The sequence below is a fragment of the Arachis hypogaea genome, chromosome 3 (genome assembly GCF_003086295.3).
Source record: "Arachis hypogaea cultivar Tifrunner chromosome 3, arahy.Tifrunner.gnm2.J5K5, whole genome shotgun sequence".
In the NCBI taxonomy this organism is placed as follows: domain Eukaryota; kingdom Viridiplantae; phylum Streptophyta; class Magnoliopsida; order Fabales; family Fabaceae; genus Arachis; species Arachis hypogaea.
In genome coordinates this window covers 93,836,179-93,854,864 of record NC_092038.1, presented here as the reverse complement: position 1 = coordinate 93,854,864, position 18,686 = coordinate 93,836,179, and the positions used below count along the sequence as shown (strand labels likewise).

At 33.3% G+C, this 18,686-nt stretch overlaps 1 protein-coding gene and 1 long non-coding RNA gene across 11 annotated transcripts in view; one reads left to right on the top strand and one right to left on the bottom strand.

Annotated features, from left to right (window-relative positions):
- LOC112790586 (187-kDa microtubule-associated protein AIR9) overlaps positions 1 to 16,106 on the top strand; it is a 33,345-nt gene extending 17,239 nt beyond the window's left edge. Inside the window, exons 13-37 of one of the 10 annotated variants that reach the window (XR_011880057.1) lie at positions 928 to 1,063; positions 1,164 to 1,264; positions 1,547 to 1,594; positions 2,460 to 2,641; positions 2,752 to 2,869; positions 3,031 to 3,158; positions 3,910 to 4,075; positions 4,981 to 5,099; positions 6,429 to 6,597; positions 6,703 to 6,787; positions 6,893 to 6,966; positions 7,053 to 7,172; positions 7,586 to 7,778; positions 7,870 to 7,991; positions 8,246 to 8,453; positions 10,064 to 10,137; positions 10,252 to 10,390; positions 10,655 to 10,862; positions 13,155 to 13,327; positions 13,713 to 13,868; positions 14,050 to 14,132; positions 14,794 to 14,852; positions 15,394 to 15,426; positions 15,532 to 15,663; positions 15,761 to 16,106. Coding sequence is in view for 4 of the 10 variants with exons in the window: in XM_025833060.3 (XP_025688845.1) it covers positions 928 to 1,063; positions 1,164 to 1,264; positions 1,547 to 1,594; positions 2,460 to 2,641; positions 2,752 to 2,869; positions 3,031 to 3,158; positions 3,910 to 4,075; positions 4,981 to 5,099; positions 6,429 to 6,597; positions 6,703 to 6,787; positions 6,893 to 6,966; positions 7,050 to 7,172; positions 7,586 to 7,778; positions 7,870 to 7,991; positions 8,246 to 8,453; positions 10,064 to 10,137; positions 10,252 to 10,390; positions 13,155 to 13,327; positions 13,713 to 13,868; positions 14,001 to 14,132; positions 14,794 to 14,852; positions 15,394 to 15,426; positions 15,532 to 15,663; positions 15,761 to 15,937 (3,047 nt within the window). In the remaining 6 variants the exon portion in view is untranslated. Of the gene's footprint in view, positions 1 to 927; positions 1,064 to 1,163; positions 1,265 to 1,546; positions 1,595 to 2,459; positions 2,642 to 2,751; positions 2,870 to 3,030; positions 3,159 to 3,909; positions 4,076 to 4,980; positions 5,100 to 6,428; positions 6,598 to 6,702; positions 6,788 to 6,892; positions 6,967 to 7,049; positions 7,173 to 7,585; positions 7,779 to 7,869; positions 7,992 to 8,245; positions 8,454 to 10,063; positions 10,138 to 10,251; positions 10,391 to 10,654; positions 10,863 to 13,154; positions 13,328 to 13,712; positions 13,869 to 14,000; positions 14,133 to 14,793; positions 14,853 to 15,393; positions 15,427 to 15,531; positions 15,664 to 15,760 lie in introns of all 10 variants that reach the window. The other 9 variants (XR_011880056.1, XR_011880055.1, XR_011880054.1 and 6 more) reach the window with 9 other exon arrangements.
- LOC140183816 (uncharacterized) lies at positions 16,042 to 18,162 on the bottom strand. Its single transcript, XR_011880058.1, has 2 exons — positions 17,751 to 18,162; positions 16,042 to 17,648 (listed from the first exon to the last, which is right to left on the bottom strand). It is a non-coding gene; the product is annotated as an uncharacterized lncRNA (long non-coding RNA).
- Positions 18,163 to 18,686: the final 524 nt, after the last annotated feature.

Genomic DNA, 18,686 nt, shown 5'->3' with positions numbered 1-18,686 from the left:
TTCAATCGCGTACAGTTGACACTCATAACACTGCTCTGTTTTATTAACGTTGCTTGAATCCTGTTGTTTACATTTTTTTAATTGTTCCTTCATGTCTATAAGATGCATACATCTAGATGCTTAAACACTGTTAAAGTCCGTGATTAACCAGGAAAATAAGAGTAAATAGTAGCTTACAGGATGGGAGAAAGAATATATTATTCTTATGTGATGTGTACGTGATGTGACTTACATGAGAGGAATACTACCATCTTTTTATAATAATGGTAAAATTGTAATACTAATAAGGAAATAATGATATATATCAGTGCTAATCCCAAGAGATCATATTTGATAATCTTTGCTATTATACGATTCTGTCTTGATTTCTGAGGAACCCAATGTTGTGGTATGTTCTCCATTTTTGACCACCATGTTAAAGATACACCCTATTTTGCTAACCGTCACTTTTTCTCTGTTTTTAACCTTTTCTAACATTCACCTAATTGAAAATATGGTCTCAAGATTGTTTTCTGTTCTGAAACTTTACATTTATATATTTGCTCAACTCTTGAACTAGGACTATTCCATCAGCAAAAAGCATGCTTGGTGGCACATTTGAATAGGGAACTTTCTTTAATTGAATTTTTAATTTCCTTGTGATAATTCTTTTTTAGGTACTAATGTGTCCTCTGTTATTAGGAATATGTAGATGAACATGAAGTGAAAGTATATATTGGATATAAATGGCTTATAATTAACGAAATGATTCTATTTGGAAATTATTATTGTAAAGAAAGGGTTAATCTATTGTCATGAGATTAAAATTGGAAATATCTCTTGGTTTCGAAGCTGTCAAACTGTTATCTTGGAGGGACCAATTTTGCTGAACTACTTTCCATGGTACTATCTGAGGTTTGTTTGTCATTTTTTCCTTTCACGTTGCAGCTCCTCCTTCAGTTAGTAATGTTAGAATAGTTGGAGATGTTGTTGAAGGAAATACCATTAAAGGAGTTGGTGATTATTTTGGAGGGAGGGAGGGTCCCAGCAAGTTTGAATGGTTACGGGAGAACAAGAGTGCAGGGTGAGTATTCATTTTATTATGCCTCATAGGATTCACGCTCCTTTCTCTCGTGTTTTGTTTTACTAATTTTTCTGTTATTCGTTGTGGTAAACTTGGGCAGTGACTTTTTGTTAGTGTCAGCTGGTACTTCTGAATATACCTTGGCCAAAGAGGATGTTGGTCAATGTTTGGCTTTTGTATACATACCGATTAATTTTGAAGGTTGGTTTCTAGATTTTCTGTGATTTTATTAATTATATACATATAATGTGAAGGGGAGCCTTGGAACAACCGTGAGTTGTCTCCATGTGACCTCAAGGTCACGGGTTTAAGTTGTGAAATCAGCCACTGATGTAATTATCAGGTTAGGCTGTCTATAATACACCCTTTGGGTGCGGCCCTTTCCCGGATTCTGTGCTATTGTGGGATGCTTGTGTACCAGCTGCTCTTTAAGTATATACATGTAATGTAAATATTTAACTCTTCATTGTTATATTTTCTCAGGTCAGGAAGGAAAATCTTTGTCAGCAAGGTCGCCCGTTGTCAAACAAGGTACCTCAGTAACACTCTACATTGTCCCCTCCGCCCTGTTTCTTCTGTTTTCTGCTTCACCATTATTGGATATACTCTTAACAGTAGCCAGTGCCATTTAACTTTGAAATGATTTGGTCATTTCTTATTGTTCACACACACATACAAACACACACACACGCACACACGCTCACACAACCATTTGTGGGCCCATCTATTTAGATTGGAGATATCAAACATTCCTCAACCCTGTCCAACCCTGCACGCATGTGGTCACCCACCTGCCGATAAATTGAGCTTTTGGGTGGATTGGATCGGATTTTGACTGTTTTCTTCAAGGACAATATTATAGGAGGTTATTCCATGAGGGGATGGAGTTAGTTATCTTTTGATCTGTGTATTGCATGGTTAGGTTTCACAAAGGATTCTATAGTAACTTTTTCTGCCCCTTTTCATTCTTTTAATTGATCACCCCCAAGTGTGTAATGTTCCGGGAAATGGTTCTAACTTTTACCCTATGCGTTTTGAAAATAAAATTTGTTTTTTATTTGCCGAAGTTTGCAGTTTAATATCAAAAGGAATTTATATTGAAGAGAAAAAAAAGAGTTGAGTAGAGGATTAGGCATCCTAACAGCAATGCATGTAAATATGTATAAATTTATGAATACTTACAAATTTAAAAGTAACCATTGATTAAGCATTTTTTATTCTTTTAAATGCTTTATTGTTGCATATATGTGAACCAATGTATGTAATTCTTCTCAGTTCTTCTAGTAATATGTGAGATATCTGAAGATGATGATTCTTTTACCAAATGCTGCTAATCACATTAACAATCAACATATTATCTTTGATTTTTCTTGTGATGCTTCTATCTGAATTTCAGCACCACCAAAAGTAACCAATGTCAAAATAATTGGTGACCTACGAGAGAATAGCAAGGTAACTGCAACTGGTATTGTTACTGGAGGAACTGAAGGATCTAGCAGAGTTCAGTGGTTTAAGACATATTCTTCAACTTTGGATGAAAACAGTCTTGAGGCCTTAAGTTCTTCCAAAATAGCAAAGGTGAGTTGTTTTGTGCTTTATATCATTACATAATGATTCGTGAAAAGCAAGGTGTGATTTTTTTACGCATAATATCATTGTAATTCCTTGTTGGATTTTGACTGGTTCAGGCATTCCGCATACCACTTGGAGCTGTTGGCTGTTACATTGTTGCAAAATATACACCAATGACTCCTGATGGTGATTATGGTGAACCAGCATTTGTAATATCTGATAGAGCAGTTGAGAGTGAGTTTCTACATCCCTTATCCCTCCTCCTTTGTTTTTGTTCTGTCATAAACTATCAAGAATATAAATACCATATGTTTCATATAATGTATTTCCTAGAATATCATCTCTCTTGAAAATTAAACCAGCTTATATCTTACAACTGCCTACAATTTTCACAGCTCTACCTCCAAGCTTGAATTTCTTGTCTATTATTGGAGATTATAGTGAAGGTGGAATATTGACAGCTTCATATGGATATGTTGGAGGTCATGAAGGGAAAAGTATATATAATTGGTATCTTCATGAGGTATGCAATCCTGTCATAGTTACAACATGCTGAGCTTCATTTAACAAAATAGATTGCTAACGTAAAAACTCACAGCATTCTTCCTTGAATCAAGTGATAATATTAGACAACTTGTATTTTTGTTTTGATAGAAAAAAATGCTATCGTGAATAAGATTATAAGTAAAATTCTATTATTATGTTAACAACTGCCCAGGACTGTTTAGTATATCTTGCTTTGCAAGCCCCCATTTCTATAAGGTAGTGTTTGTTTCCAAAGATTGGAACTGAGACTGGAGGACTGGGACTCAATATTATGTTTGATGGCCAGAGATGAACTAAAATTTCAGTCTTGGGACACAAAATTTCAGTTGTTTCAGTACCTCCAGAAAGTGGAGACATAAGAGACTGAAATATCTGGTGACGGAGATTGAAATTTTAACAACATTTTCATTAATAACTAAGGATATTTTAGTAAATATTCTTATTTTATATCCATATTTATTTTGCACCAAATAGAATACTAAGACATAACTTAGTCCTGTATATTTTACACTAAACATAATACAGAAACTTAATTTAGTTTCAGTTTTTGTCTCCTAGTCTCTGTGTCTCAATCTCAGTCTCTCTTCCAAACATAGGTTAAATGATTTCTCTATAACTCACACTCAACAGAATAACAGAACACCTTTTCATCTCTCTCTCTGAGCGAGAACAGTCTATCTATATCTATACCTTCGTTCTCAATATAAAATATCTTTTGGAATGAGCAGGTTGAAGGTGATGTGGGTTCGTCGATACCAGGTGTTACAGGTTTGCAGTATTGTATTACTAAAGAAGCAATTGGAAAATTCATTTCATTCCAGTGTACTCCAGTTCGTGATGATGGTGTTGTGGGTGACCTACGAATTTGCATGGGACAGGAGCGTATTCGCCCTGGTAACATCTTTATGGATCTATATGGGAGAATAAATGAAGAAGTTGGTTTATTTTTGTGAAATTTAGACATCTTTTAGTAATGACATGGAACTATTGAGTTTTTAAGCAAGCATTTGATTTCTATTTCATATAATTTTCATTAAAGCAATTATACAAAAAAGTGCTTGTAATAAAGTAAATTAATTGGTTATAGTTTAGATATCTGTATATTTGATATTTATGAAATAGATTGTTAGACATATTTTAATTTTGATATTTTACTTGAAAATGAGGTTTTTAGATAATCTATTTTTGTTTTTATTGCATGAACTGTAGTTTTTGTATGGGGAATTTCTATAAATGGTATGGAATGATTGTTTATACTACTTAATATTTGATTCTTTCGGTCAATTTTGTAAAACAACAAATCGCTGGAAATTGCAAAACAACAAAACCACAAACTAAGTCATGAAATTTGAAACCTATGGTTAGCTTTGGTTTCTGGAAACAAGATTATTGCCAAACTGTTAACAGAGGCTTTGGAAATAACCTCAAAACCCTTAATCAAACACCAGGTTTCCAATATTATTATCATTCTTTCCAAGAAGGAAACTGTTAGCTGGAACCTTACACAAGTAGCTTTTAACCCAACCAAAAGATCTCTTCTACAAGGTCTGTATTGTGTTTAACATTTCATTCAAAATGAGATTAAAGTTTTATTGTGGGGAAATTATACATGACTAAATATTATGCTGAATCGACCAACAATAGCGAAGTGTTGGTGCTTTTTTCACCAACATCATTGTAAGTGTTCAACAATGTTATGCTTGACTTACATTGTTTATTTTGCTTTCTGCTGTGTCTGGAGATTGATTTGCTTGCTCTATATTTTGATTCTTATAGTGAGGTTGTTTGTTGTTGATCAGGAAGCCCAAGACTACTTTCTTTATGCATAATTGGAAATGCTGTTGAAGGAACAATGCTAAACGTTGAAAAGAAGTATTGGGGTGGTGAAGAGGGTGATTCAACATACCGCTGGTTTAGGGTACTTTTTTCAAATTTTTTAGTTTGAAGTGTTCAATCATATTTGAAACTTTTGTAAAACCAAAATCTTACATCCTATATTGCAAATTTATCAGGTTTCTTCAAAATATATTTCCTCCTAGATATTACATTCAAATACTTTTATTAATACGGAAATTAGTGAACTTGCTGCTGCTGCTGGTTTCTGGTAAAATTGTGGATCTATTCCTGGTCATTTTTCTTTCATTTTGTGTTGTTACTTTTGATTTTGGTTGTTGGATCATGTCACGAACCATCACTAGCTTTCAGTACAAGATAATGTGGGCATGTCCACATGTGCGTTGACCAAGCTTGCCACGAGGGCTCACATGACGTGGCCCTGGGAAATATAAATTGATTAATATAATATTTTCAACGGGTTATGCTATTAGGTGAAGGCATATGAATGATTTTGCTTCTTACACTTCCCTTTTGCATGCAAGTGGACAATGGGTGGCCAATCTTGGGCAGAAATCCAGCAGATTTGTGAGTTTTGAGAGAATCTGTGACTCCTGGTTCCAATACAGATATCTGAGCAGTACCCACTAGCAGTGATGGCACTTTGCACAAACAGTGGTGGAGCCAACATTGGTTCCATATCACGGGCTTTGTTAAGAGAGATTAAATATAGAGCCTTGGAGTGGGACTTTTGGATGAAGAAGCAAGAGGAATTGGTTTTTAAAATTTGGGATTCAAGAATAACTGTTTTGTAAATATCTAGTTATAAGTTCACATATTTGAGGATAAGATTGATGTCTTTTTTGTTTAGGGAGGGGGAGCAGTGATAGGGTATCTTTTTTAGGATTTAGTTAATTACTTAGTTACAAAATGTTAGTTACTGATTAGATATAATAAGAAAGAATAAAGTGGAAAGAAATAAATACTTTCATTTGCAGTCTTTTGGAGAGTCACAAGCTCTAAAATCCCTCAGAGAGATAGTATACACATTGTAACCTTAGGTTTCTTGACGTAACAGATGGTGAAGGTTTCCTCATTCAAGAAACATTTTCCTTTCAATTCTTCCTCTTGCTGCTAATGGTCTAAACGGAGAGTTCTCCCTGAAGCACCAACATTGTAACATAAAAGTGAATGCAAAGTATTTGCCAATATTATGGACGTTGTAGTTTCCCTTACATATATAGTGTAGAAACCTTGAACATACGATTTAACATGAAAAATAGGCGAAGTAAACATATCTATTCTATTGTGAAAAAACAGGACCAAGATCTTAATGATCATATACTATAATGTTGCTGTATTTTGTTCAGTTAGACACTGGACTGACCAACATATTGATTTTGGTTCTATACAGACCAGCTCTGATGGCACACAAAGTGAAATAATGGGTGCCACCATGGAATCATATACACCCTCACTTTACGACATTGGCTTCTTTATTTCTGTTTCATGTGAGCCTGTCCGCTGCGATTGGGCACGCGGTCCCATGGTTGTTTCTGAACAAATTGGACCAATAATACCTGGTATCTAACACTAATTCTTTAGTGTGCTATCAATACATAGATGATTTTTTAAATTTTTTTTAAGGATGCAATTGCATTTTTGTTTTATATTCTCTTGCAATTCAGGTATTCCAAAATGTCATTCTCTGGAATTCCTTGGATCATTTATGGAAGGGAAGTGCTTGAAATTTAATGCGGTTTATAGTGGAGGGTAAGGCTTTTGTGGTCCACTGTTTTGTTTATAGCTTCGTATGTCTATTTTCGAAGTTTTTTATCCTTGTTTATCCTGACATGAAATTTATTGCATGCTTTTTAGGGAGAGAGGAGAATGCACTAATGAGTGGTTTAGGGTGAAAGAGAATGGTCTACGTGAGAAAATTAGTTGCTGTGGTGAGTTTGTGTAGTTATTGTTCCTTGGGTAGGTATTTGTTTTATATACTCACTATATCAAAATAAATGATATTAATAATTAGCAGATTTTTTGGATTTGACACTTGAGGACATTGGTGTGTGCATTGAATTATTATACAACCCTGTGCGAAAAGATGGAATCAAAGGGAGCCCAAGGCGCATAGTGTCTGATGTAATTTCTCCTGGTAAGGTGGTCTTGAATTCGACAATGGATGGACTTTTGCTGGCCCTAGTTTTTTATGTGGAGCTAATATAAAACGGGAGATGCCAGTAACATTAATTGCTTTAACCTTGCTTTAAATAGTTGATAATATAGATTTAGTTCAGTTGATACATGGTTACAAGAATGATTTGTTCTTTGCAAAAATTGAGCATTTCTGAACCCCTATTCCTATTAATGAATTAGTTGACGGTTTAAATATATGTATGCATGGAGATATGTATACACTGTTGATGCTTGCATAAAAATTCTGAACTGAATTTTCATCTTCACCCTCTTGGATGTTGCTTCTTGTCATTGTGCTCTGTTTCTATGTTATTCTTTCAAGTTCCATTATATGTGCCTTAGTGTCATTCGTTTTTTATCTTCTGTGCACAGCTGATCCTATGGGTATCGAACTCATAGTTCCCAACTGTTGTGAAGGCACAGAGCTTGTCCCGATTAAAAAGTATTTTGGTGGACATGAAGGAGCTGGGGAATACATTTGGTATCGGACAAAAAATAAGCTTGAAGGATCTGCCCTACTGGATATATCAAATGCTTCTGATGTCGTAATATGCGGGAGAGACCTGTGAGTACCAGGATATTCTGCTGTGTTTTTCTCTATGAAGGTTTATATGTATTGAAAATTAGGATTGTGATTATTTTCCTTGTCATGGCAGAACATATACGCCATCACTTATAGATGTTGAATCTTACCTGGCCTTGTATTGGGTGCCTACTCGTGCTGACGGCAAATGTGGAGAGCCCTTGATTTCATTGTGCAGTTCTCCAGTTTCTCCAGGTATCTCTGCAGTACATCGTTGAATGTTCTTTCTTAATTATGTTTGATTACATCATCTCTTCACATGGTTTGAAAATGCTTTTGATGTGGATTCTGTGCTGTTATCTAGAAAGCTCACTCTATATAGTATCATTTGTGCCTGTGATGAGTGTGATTATGCTTTTATTTGTTTCTTTAGCCTTTTTTGCTTTATTAACCTCTGACATGTTTGGTGTTTGCAACTTTTCTTGTCTTATTCTCATGATAATTTGCAGCTCCTCCCATAGTTTCTAATGTCCGGCTGATAGAGTTATCTTCGGGAATTTATTCTGGGGATGGTGTATATTTTGGTGGATATGAAGGAGAAAGCCTCTTTAGCTGGTATAGAGAAAATAATGAAGGAACCATCGAACTAATTGAAGGGGCAAATTCTAAAACTTACAAAGTTACTGATTCAGATTACAGTTGTCGTATATTGTTTGGGTAATTACTCTATATTACTATCATGCTTTTCATGTTTTACCATAATGATAGTGTGTGATGTCATGATAGATGTAAGTTTCTTTGATGTTCAGCTTGGAATTGTGAAAGAGATAAGTGAATCATAGTTGCTTAAAATGTGGAGAATTAGAGTTAAGACCAGTTTAATGTACTCAGTCGTGAGTGTTGTTACATGATCTGGATAAACGTTTTTGAATTTTTTTTTTTAAATTTTAATTGACAACATTTATTAGTTAATACGGTTTAATTTATGTTTCTTTAGCATTTGCAAGAACTGATTTAGATGGTGTTCCGGACAATGCATTGATGCTTGTTGAGGCTGCGCATTGGTGAATAGGAGTCCATTTTAACTTTAGTGTCTAGAGGAAGTTGGGCCTTGTTGAATGTAATTTCTTTTTTAATCTTTTTATTCTTTTTGGTGACATTGTAAATTCAATAGGCAATATATTTTGACAAAGGATGTAACATGGTGCTTTTCTGATCCAAAACACGTTCTATAATGAAAGCTCAGACAAGAAATAGTTATATACTGTCAAACATGACAGCTGGGGCATAGTTGTGTTGTATATGCAATCTAACAGTTTATTGCACTAGTCATTTGTTAGCTATATTGTTTAAAGTTAACTGTATAACTAATTAATCTTTAATTTATGCTCTGTCCATCTTAGGATTATCTTTGCATGTCTTTATTATTAGTTGTCAATATCCTCAAATATCCGTAGATGTATTAATTTAATTGAATTTTGGCAGCAATCTTAATTGTTCTTTCCTGATTTTCATGTTTCCTTATGTAATTAAGTTTAATAGTCTTATTCTATTTGTGATCTTGGGCTTGGACTCATAATACAATAGTACTTATTCTATGCAATTGCCCATCTCTCCCAGAAGTTTAAAATCTTTGGGAAGCTGTAGGTATTGTAATATTGTTTTTGTATCATGCTTTCTCATGCAATGACAATGCAGTGAGCCCTACCTTGTAGTTTAACCTTTTATTTGAACATTAGGGTTGGCAAGGATTGAACTCTAAGACACTTGGTTTTGGGTCTCTAATTTGATAGCATGAACAATATTGATATGCATTGCTGTTTAAGCTAGTTATTTTTCTCAACATGCACATTGGATCTTTGTCTATCAACCTAATTAGTAAGACCAGTGGAACATGCCTATTAATACACTTTTTTTGGTTATTTATTTTATTTAACGAAATAATGTCTGAAAATAGTAACTAACATGGGATTGGTCAAGATAGAAGGTATGTCAGTCCCATTAACAGTGATCCTAGATTCAATTCCTAAACATGGAAAAATTATTTATGTTATTTCCTTTAAGGGAGGAATAATTAATTTATGAAAAAGGATATTTTACAGGAAAACCAATAAAGGAGAATCCCCATTATATATGCAATACATAATGGATAATAGATATATGTGCTGATTAAGTTAGTATTGTGTCACATCATTATACACCAAATCTAGATAATGTCATATTATTCAGACCATTATTTGCCTTTTACTAATTAAACCTAGAATTTCTATGAGATAACATATTATGTTGATAATTGATTTTTATTCCCATTATTATTGGTTATTCAGATACACGCCAGTTCGCTCTGATTTGGTTGTGGGAGAACTCAGGTTATCGAACCCAACTGACATTGTACTCCCAGGTAGTTATTTGGTGCTGAAGCATGTGCTTTACTAATGGTAAAAGAACTCTGTTCGTCCAGATCTCAACGTTACCAATCTTGGAAATTAAATGTGGTTTCTTTATTGTCTTTTAGAGTTGCCATATGTGGAGATGCTTGCTCTCACTGGAAAGGCAGTTGAAGGTGATGTACTTACAGCAGTGGAAGTGATTCCAAACAGTGAGGCTCAGCAACATGTTTGGAACAAGTACAAAAAAGAGATAAGATACCAATGGTATGTTGCTATAATCCAAATTGGCAATATGCTAATATTTTTCACTTAGTATATGTACGATTGTATATTTTGCCAGTTTGAAATTTAAATTCCATAGTTCTTTTTTCTACATTTTTTCATCTAGGATTTATTTGAGTCTATTTGTGGCTTTCATCTAGTACGGAATTGAATATGAATATAAGCTTTTGGAAAAGCTAGAATTAGCTTTGGTTTATATAATTTTTAATAAATTACTAAAATTCCACTCTGTTGAGTTTCTAATAGAGTTTCAGAGAAGCAAAAGTAGAGAGAGAAGAGAGAGAAGCCGAGAATTGTAGAAATGAGAATCTGTTTCAAATCAGAGTGATGAACCAGTATTTATACATAGATGAGGAGAGTGTTCAGCATACTTGATCATAGGGGCAGGAAGGTCTTCACAATCTTAAGCTTGTTAGGGAGGAACCTATCCTAGCCGGCAACTCCTATAACTGCGGTAACAGCTTCTAGATTCTTCTAACTCCTTTACTCAGATCATTCTATTAGTTTCAAATTGCCTATCTGAAAGCTTTCAGCTTGTTTGACTGGAGTAGTGACATAAGCTTTTATTTAACCACCTCTACTTTGTTGACTAGTTCTTATAATTGTTTATGCAAACAAAACCTAATTGTGCAGTTGCAAGTCACCACTATCAAATACAGGATAGTCTTTCATACCGTCATAAGTCGATCTCGATCATATTCTTATACTGTTAGAATTTATTGGTTCTAATTGAAACTCAGAAGCTAGCTCATGAGATGAGGAATATCTAAATGTGTATTAAGGAAAGGCTAAGTTCTCTTCACAATGCCTATTCCCAGTATATCCTTTTCTCTTCTATATCGTCTATCGTTCTTTTATAATTCTCCCATTCGGTCATTTTAGATTACATAGGGTTCCTCTTCCTTTGGTGACTTCCATTTTTTTTTTTGTGACCTTAATGATAGGGAATCCTCTGAACTTTTGATTCTGTTATTTCTCCTTGATGGCTTTTCTTTGTCTTCTAACCTTGACAAAAGGATATGGTCTCTTGACTCCTCCGGTAGTTTTAGTTGTAAATCGTTCTTCCGATTTCTTACGTATTCCTGCAACACAACTTCCATCTAGATAAACCATTTGGAAATAGAAGCTCGCTCTAAAGTCTAAAGTCAAATCTTTTGATTGGACGGCAGTGCTTAACAGAATTAGTACCAATGACTAATTGCCAGTTCGATATTCTCGTAAGACTCTCCCTGATTTGTGCGTTGTGTGCAAGGCAAATTCAGAGTCAAACTCTCATCTGGTTTTGCATAGCCTGATGGCTGTTTTCTTATGGAACAATTTGTTGAGAATCTTTAATTAATGTTGGATGTGCCCCGCAACACATGACCAATTTCTGTTGACTAGCTTTTTGTTGCATTTGGTAATAAAAAGTTGTGGCTCTGTGCTGTTTTCACCACTATTTGGACTATTCGGTTGGAGCATAATGCAGGCATCCTCAATTACAGGTTTTCTAACAAGCATGTTTTATGAGATTGAATTTGAAGCCTAGCATCTGTTTGGTGTAAAGCTCATGAGCTTTATAGGGGATGTTCCCTGTTTGACATGTTGAGATGAGATTGGAAATCTATGTTTTATAGATAAATCTTTTGTTTTGCTTTTGTATAGTGGAACCTTTATTATCCTTTTCATCTTAAAGAAGTTCCTTTTTTTTTTTTTTATCAGAACAAAATATGCATTAAGATGAGTGAAAATCAAAGTTGTGTTTGTTGGGAGATCTTAGGAATGGAAAACACGAACACCCAAACCCCTTGAATTGAGTGTAATCCAAGTTCTTGTGGAAAAGAGTTTTAAATTGGGATTTTGTTGATTGTGAGTGGCAGTGGTCACTGCCTCATCTCAAAAGGCATGAGCTAGTAATGTCACTGCAGTTTCTGTTATGTGGCGATGTTTTTGCTCAACAAGATCATTCTTGCGATGAGTGTGAGGGCAAATAAGTCTATGAGAGTGCCCTTTTACTGTGAAATTTGGGAAAGTTCTAAAATCCCCAGCCCAATCAAATTGGATTTCTTTTATTTTGGTGCCATGCTGCAGTTCATCAGATACTTTTGAATTGCAAAATGGCTTGAACTGTCTGATTTTTGTATTAGGAAGTACAGTAGTACACTCAAGTGAATCTAGAGAATGCACTACGAATGCTATCTAGTATCTCTATCTATTGTTGGATAGAGAAGTCTGGACCGCAAATATAATAAATATTAACATTTAATTCTAATGGATGTTCACAAGTAATAGTAGAGGGAGAAGAAGGCAATAATCGTTGCTAAGACATGATGCTTAATTTTCTGAAACTGTTTTCCTAATATATGAAAATTTTCAATTCTTTAATACATCGAGAAATACATTTTTGTAAAGCATGTCCCAGCCTATAGTGCCATGTGCTAAAAGTGTTATCTAGCAAAGATAAATGGCTCTAACATGTGAAGCCTTTGCATTATTGTCAATAGTCCTAAAATTCTGGAAACTATGGAGTAGATGTAGCAATTTGAAGTCGAGAAGCCAGTACGGACCATCTCCCAGCTACTCCATGAAGTAATAATGCCCTTGTTCCCAATGATTTAACCTAATAATCATGAGAAATTTAATTTTGCTATCTCAAATGAGATCTAGTCATTTTTGGGACATGTAAAATATTTTTCAATTGTAAAGGGTGTGAGGCAGAGTGAATGTTTGAGGTTCATGACGTGTGTATTTCATGAATATGCTGCAGGTTTTGTTCATCAGAAGTGGGAGACTATGATCCATTACCCAATCAATGTTCTTGCTCATATAAGATGCGACTAGAGGACATTGGTCGTCGGTTGAAATGTGAATGTGTCGTAACTGATGTATTTGGAAGAACAGGTGATGTGGTGTACATTGAGACCACCCCTGTATTACCAGGTAATTATTTTGATTCAATATACATTCTATACAAGTTTTCCGTTTTCAGTTTACACCCCTAAAAGGCAACAAAAACACCTTTTCATCCCATTTAGTTCGGTCTTGCTTGTGCATGAGATGCCTTAAATGATAAAAATATCCGTTATTTAATGGGAAATAAAATTCAGGAGAGGAATAATAAAGTGGATAGGAAAAGTTAATGTTATTTGGACTCCCTATAAGTTCATTAAAGTAAATGGATACATCCTTGTGTAGCAGTGTTTCTTTTGCTAAGAAATGAAGGAGAAAAAATAGTTTTTATTGCTTTTATGTTTCTTTTATGATTGTTTCTCATGGACTTCTACTGTGCTTTCTGACTTCATAAGTATTATATGTGATTTCATAGGGATTCCTAGAATCCAAAAGTTGGAGATTGAGGGAAGGGGATTTCATACCAATCTCTATGCTGTTCGAGGCATTTATAATGGTGGGAAGGAAGGAAAAAGTAGAATTCAGTGGCTTAGATCAATGGTTGGAAGTCCTGATCTAATCTCCATACCTGGTATAAATCTACAAGCTTACCCAAAACTGATCTTTCTTTTGTTTCAATGGTTTGAGAGGTATTGTGATTGATTTACATCTTCCATAGAGACTAAATTTCATACTTTGAAATCTTTTCTTCTGATGATTCCAGGTGAAACAAGCAGAATGTATGAAGCTAATGTTGATGATGTTGGCTATAGGTTGGTGGCTATTTATACTCCTGTAAGAGAGGATGGAGTAGAGGGACAATCAATTTCTGTATCCACCGAGCCAATCGCAGTTGGTAAGTTGACATTGTTTATCTAATTACTGATGGCTTACTGTAAGTAAATTATCTTCTCATATACATATATGGTCACCATGATTTGAACTGATTTGTTAGTTGTCAATCTCAGAGTGTGAATGCAATCAGTTAGATTATTTTCTTTGCTTATGTTATCGAATATTTCAAATGTGCTCATCAAATTTTGCAAAAAGCTTTAAATGCCTAACCCCCATCAAACCCCTATTTTTTCTTTGCACGAGTATTAACCTCTCTTGTGAAAACCAACTTTTTCCCAACATATCTTGCATGAGTATTTGATTCCTCTGGAATCCCATTCTTAGGAAGTATGATTGTGATGCATGAGTCCACTTCTGATTGAATATGTCCCAGATGCAACCTCAGGTTTAATTCATGTATTAATATTCTTATTAATATCTAGTTGCTGGATATAACAGCTGGTATATGGAAACCGGTTTCGTGGATGATGATCTTTGCAAACAATTGCTGTATTATCTTGTATATTATTAGCAAACCCAACTGATGGTTTTTTTGTGCATACCTTTCAATCTGATATTTTATCTACCATCTTTTGCACTTTCTGTTTTGTTTATGGATAACTATGTTCCTAATTCTTTTTGGTTAAATTGTTCTCTGGGACTGATTATCCTTGCACTCGCAGAGCCTGATGTTATTAGAGAAGTGAAGCAGAATCTTGATCTTGGATCAGTCAAGTTTGAGGTGGGATATCTATCTATGTTTGGTTTTATTGGCATAAAAATATTCTGAAAACGTAGTGTTGAAGAAAAAATATGAAACTGACTTGGGAAGGCCATTTCAAAATTCGAAGTTTTAATTCTGATGCTGTTATATAGTGCTTGAAGGAAGCTTTGATAATTTGTAATTTTTGTGGGTAAAAACTTTATTGTCCAAGTATACATAAATTTTAGCAAATTTAATTTTGATGCACTGTCAGTGTAAAGCAGTTTTACACGTACATCCAATTAGAAATTGTCGTATCAGCAAAAATAACTACTTTTTATATTGACTACGTGAAAGGTTATCCAAAAGAATGGATGTGAATGGACGATCGCAAAATGTTTTACACTATCCTTACATCAAAACTAAACTCAAACTTTAGCAACTCTGTCGGATAGAATGATTTAATTTTTTCTCTTTTGCTTCCTTCCGTGTTTAATTGAGTAAGTGTTCTTATATTATTCTTCCCTCCTGTGGTTATTTAGTTTCTGTCCTTATGCTCATTACTTGATATCTTTGACAGGTTTTGTGTGACAAGGATCAGAATTCGAAAAAGGTAGGTTGATTCTGGTGTTTCTGTTTTAAATCATAGGTATTATATTCATTTTTATCTCTGATAAAGCTACATTGGGACAATACTTAATTCTGGTGTCATTTTCAGATATCAACAGTAGGCACTTACGAGAGGCGAATCCTTGAAGTAAACAAAAAAAGAGTCAAGGTGGTAAAGCCTGCCACAAAAACGTCTTTTCCAACTACCGAAATCCGTGGGAGTTACGCCCCTCCTTTTCATGTAAGTTTGGGTAACTATAGAAATTCATTTTCCTTGAAGAACCATCACTACCTGATTATTGTATCTTTCGTTTCTTGTGTTTGATCAAATGTATCAGGTGGAGCTTTTCAGGAATGATCAACATCGCCTAAAGATAGTAGTTGACAGTGAGAACGAAGCAGACTTGATGGTGCACTCCAGACACATTCGGGATGTCATTGTTCTTGTTGTTCGAGGATTTGCTCAGCGATTCAATAGTACTTCCCTCAATTCTCTTCTCAAGATAGAGACATAAAATTCTTTCTTGCACATTGTATAGTCAAATTTATTTCATGTTTTGCAAATCATGGGTCCGAGCATTATGTTGAAATAACCGTTATTGAAGCAATAAACATTGGATTGCATGCAATTGTGTATTGTATTTAAGGATTTCACATTCCAGAAAAGAGCAGAGTTTAAAACAATTGTGGCTTTGCAAATCCAGGATTCTTATACTTGTCTAGCTAAGAAATTAACTGCGAATACTTATTCGCTTATTTTCCAGTTCCCCCTCCCCTTTCCCTCCTTAATTATAGATTTCATCTGCACGCAAATACATACTCTATTATTTGGGTGGTGACCGTATACCATGCTCCCTACTTTTACCATTATCGAGTATCGTCACCACATCCTTCAATAGATCAACCACCACTATTAACAGCCACAACTATGTGGATGTGTTTGGATTACAGTTTATAAATGGGAGTTTGCATAAAATTGATTTTACAAATTTAATTTTAATGAAAAGTAAATTTGTATTAAGTTTGACAATTTTTATATTAAAATGGATTATAGTAAATAAATGTTATTTAGATTATATTATTCAAAATTATTTTTAGATGAAAAATTACCGAAAAATTTAAACAAATTTTTATCTTATCCTATCATTTTATTTTAGATATTTAAATAGATTTTATTTACAAATTTTATAAAGCTGAATAAAAAATAAAAAATTTAATACAAAACAAAAACAAAGTACATAATAAGGTAGAAAAAAAATCATACAAATAAGACATAATAAAAATTTTATAAAACTAATAACATATATCATATGAACAAAAAAATTATAATAAAAGAGAAATAAAATTCATATGAATAAAATTAAATAAAAATAAAAAATTTTATACACAACATAAATATAATAAAGGATAGAAAAAAAGAATTTAAATTAACAAAAAATAATAAAATACCTTAAAAATTAATAAAAATAAAAATTTATATCAATAATATTTGTCATATAAATGAAAAAATACAATAAAAATAAATAAAAAATTATATGAACAAAACCAAATAAAAATAAAAAAAGACTTCATAAAAAATATACATATAAAAAATGGTATAATAAATGATAAAAAAAAAACTCATTAACTAGGAAGTAGTATAAATTCTAAAAATATATCGTTAGAATACTAAAAAAATAATAAAAAAAATATTTATCATATAAATAAAAAAATACAGTAAAAAAATATAAAAATTAAAATATAAAAAAGTACTAAAAATAATATAAAATTTAAAATATTTATCTTGCTAGTGATGGAAACAAATTTAAAAGATCTTAATTAAAAAAAATATTGGAACAAAGAACCCAAAGAACTCATGTGAAAGTATATAGTTACTTATATTTTTTTTTATAGAAGAAAATAAAGGGTAGGATAGGTAGAAAAGAAATAAATTTTTGACCTAATTTCTCAACTACCATCAAGCTGAATGTAAAAGTTACAATTTTTAACTTCACGTAATGAAAGTACTTCTGCGTTCAGAGTTTCCAAAAATTGCCAAAACACTTATACGCACTTCTCTCATCTCCAACGTAAACCCCAAACACACCCTGTATCATCACCCCACCATCACACCATGTCACCATCACTGTTTTCATCATCTCTATGACTTTATCTCCCCCCGCCGCCTCCCCCCAAGTATAACCACGGTAACCTCCTTAGTAGCACAGCACCTTTCTTGAGTTGTGGCTTCATGTTAGAATTTTATATTTATTACCGTTGTTTAAATTATGATAATATAATCCTGATGAATTGTGAAAACATACATATTCATAAGCAAGTAATTATTACCTTGAGTTCTTTATAAATTGGAATGATCATCCATGACCCTACGTAACTCATCTTCGTTCGGTAAGTAGATGAAGATCATCACTGTTACCATATGTGTAGAAACAAGAAAGCAAATACAAGAGAACAAATACGAAGTGAGAACCAGATAGAGTTTTCAGCAGGTTTGGTAAAATTACATGGTAAACCTACTAGTTCTAATTTGTATCATTTGACTTTCTAAACTAACATACTTACGTGTATACCTTCTAGTAATTCTTTAAATATATATGTATAAACTTAATTGGGGTTACGATAACACACAAGGATCTAATCACTCCTTAGGCAATCAACAAACCCAAGTACGAGTAATACATACGGTGTATGCCTTCCTAAAAGTTGGCTATGAGCCATGACCCAACAAAAAAATAAGGTTGCTCTGAGCTGTTGTGTCAGATTTCAATTATATGATATTGGTACGGGCGGAGCTTAGTTAAGACAAGGGGTCATCACTCCCAAACTTTTGTTAAAAAAATTAGTAATACTTCTTTAAAAAATAAAAAATAATTTAGTTGGCTCAAATAGTTTACTATGACTTAAAATACCAAAATTCAATATTCATCTCTTATTTTTATTGCACAATAGTTTTTAGTTTTAAACATTTAAACCTTGTTAGATTTGGACTGAACTAAATGTATTCGCATTTCACAACTCTCTATTCAATAAGCAACACTCCCTCTACTTGAGTTCAAATATAAAAAATTAGATATTTTTTATTTATGTAATTTAATATTATTTTATATTTTACTGTTTATTTAATTTAATTTTTTATATGATAAAAAATATTAGAATATTCAATAAGTATTGATATTATTGTATTTGTATAAATTGATAAAAAAAATTCAATAAATATTATAAATTTTAATATTTGTCCTTCTAATTTCTTTTTTACATATTTTA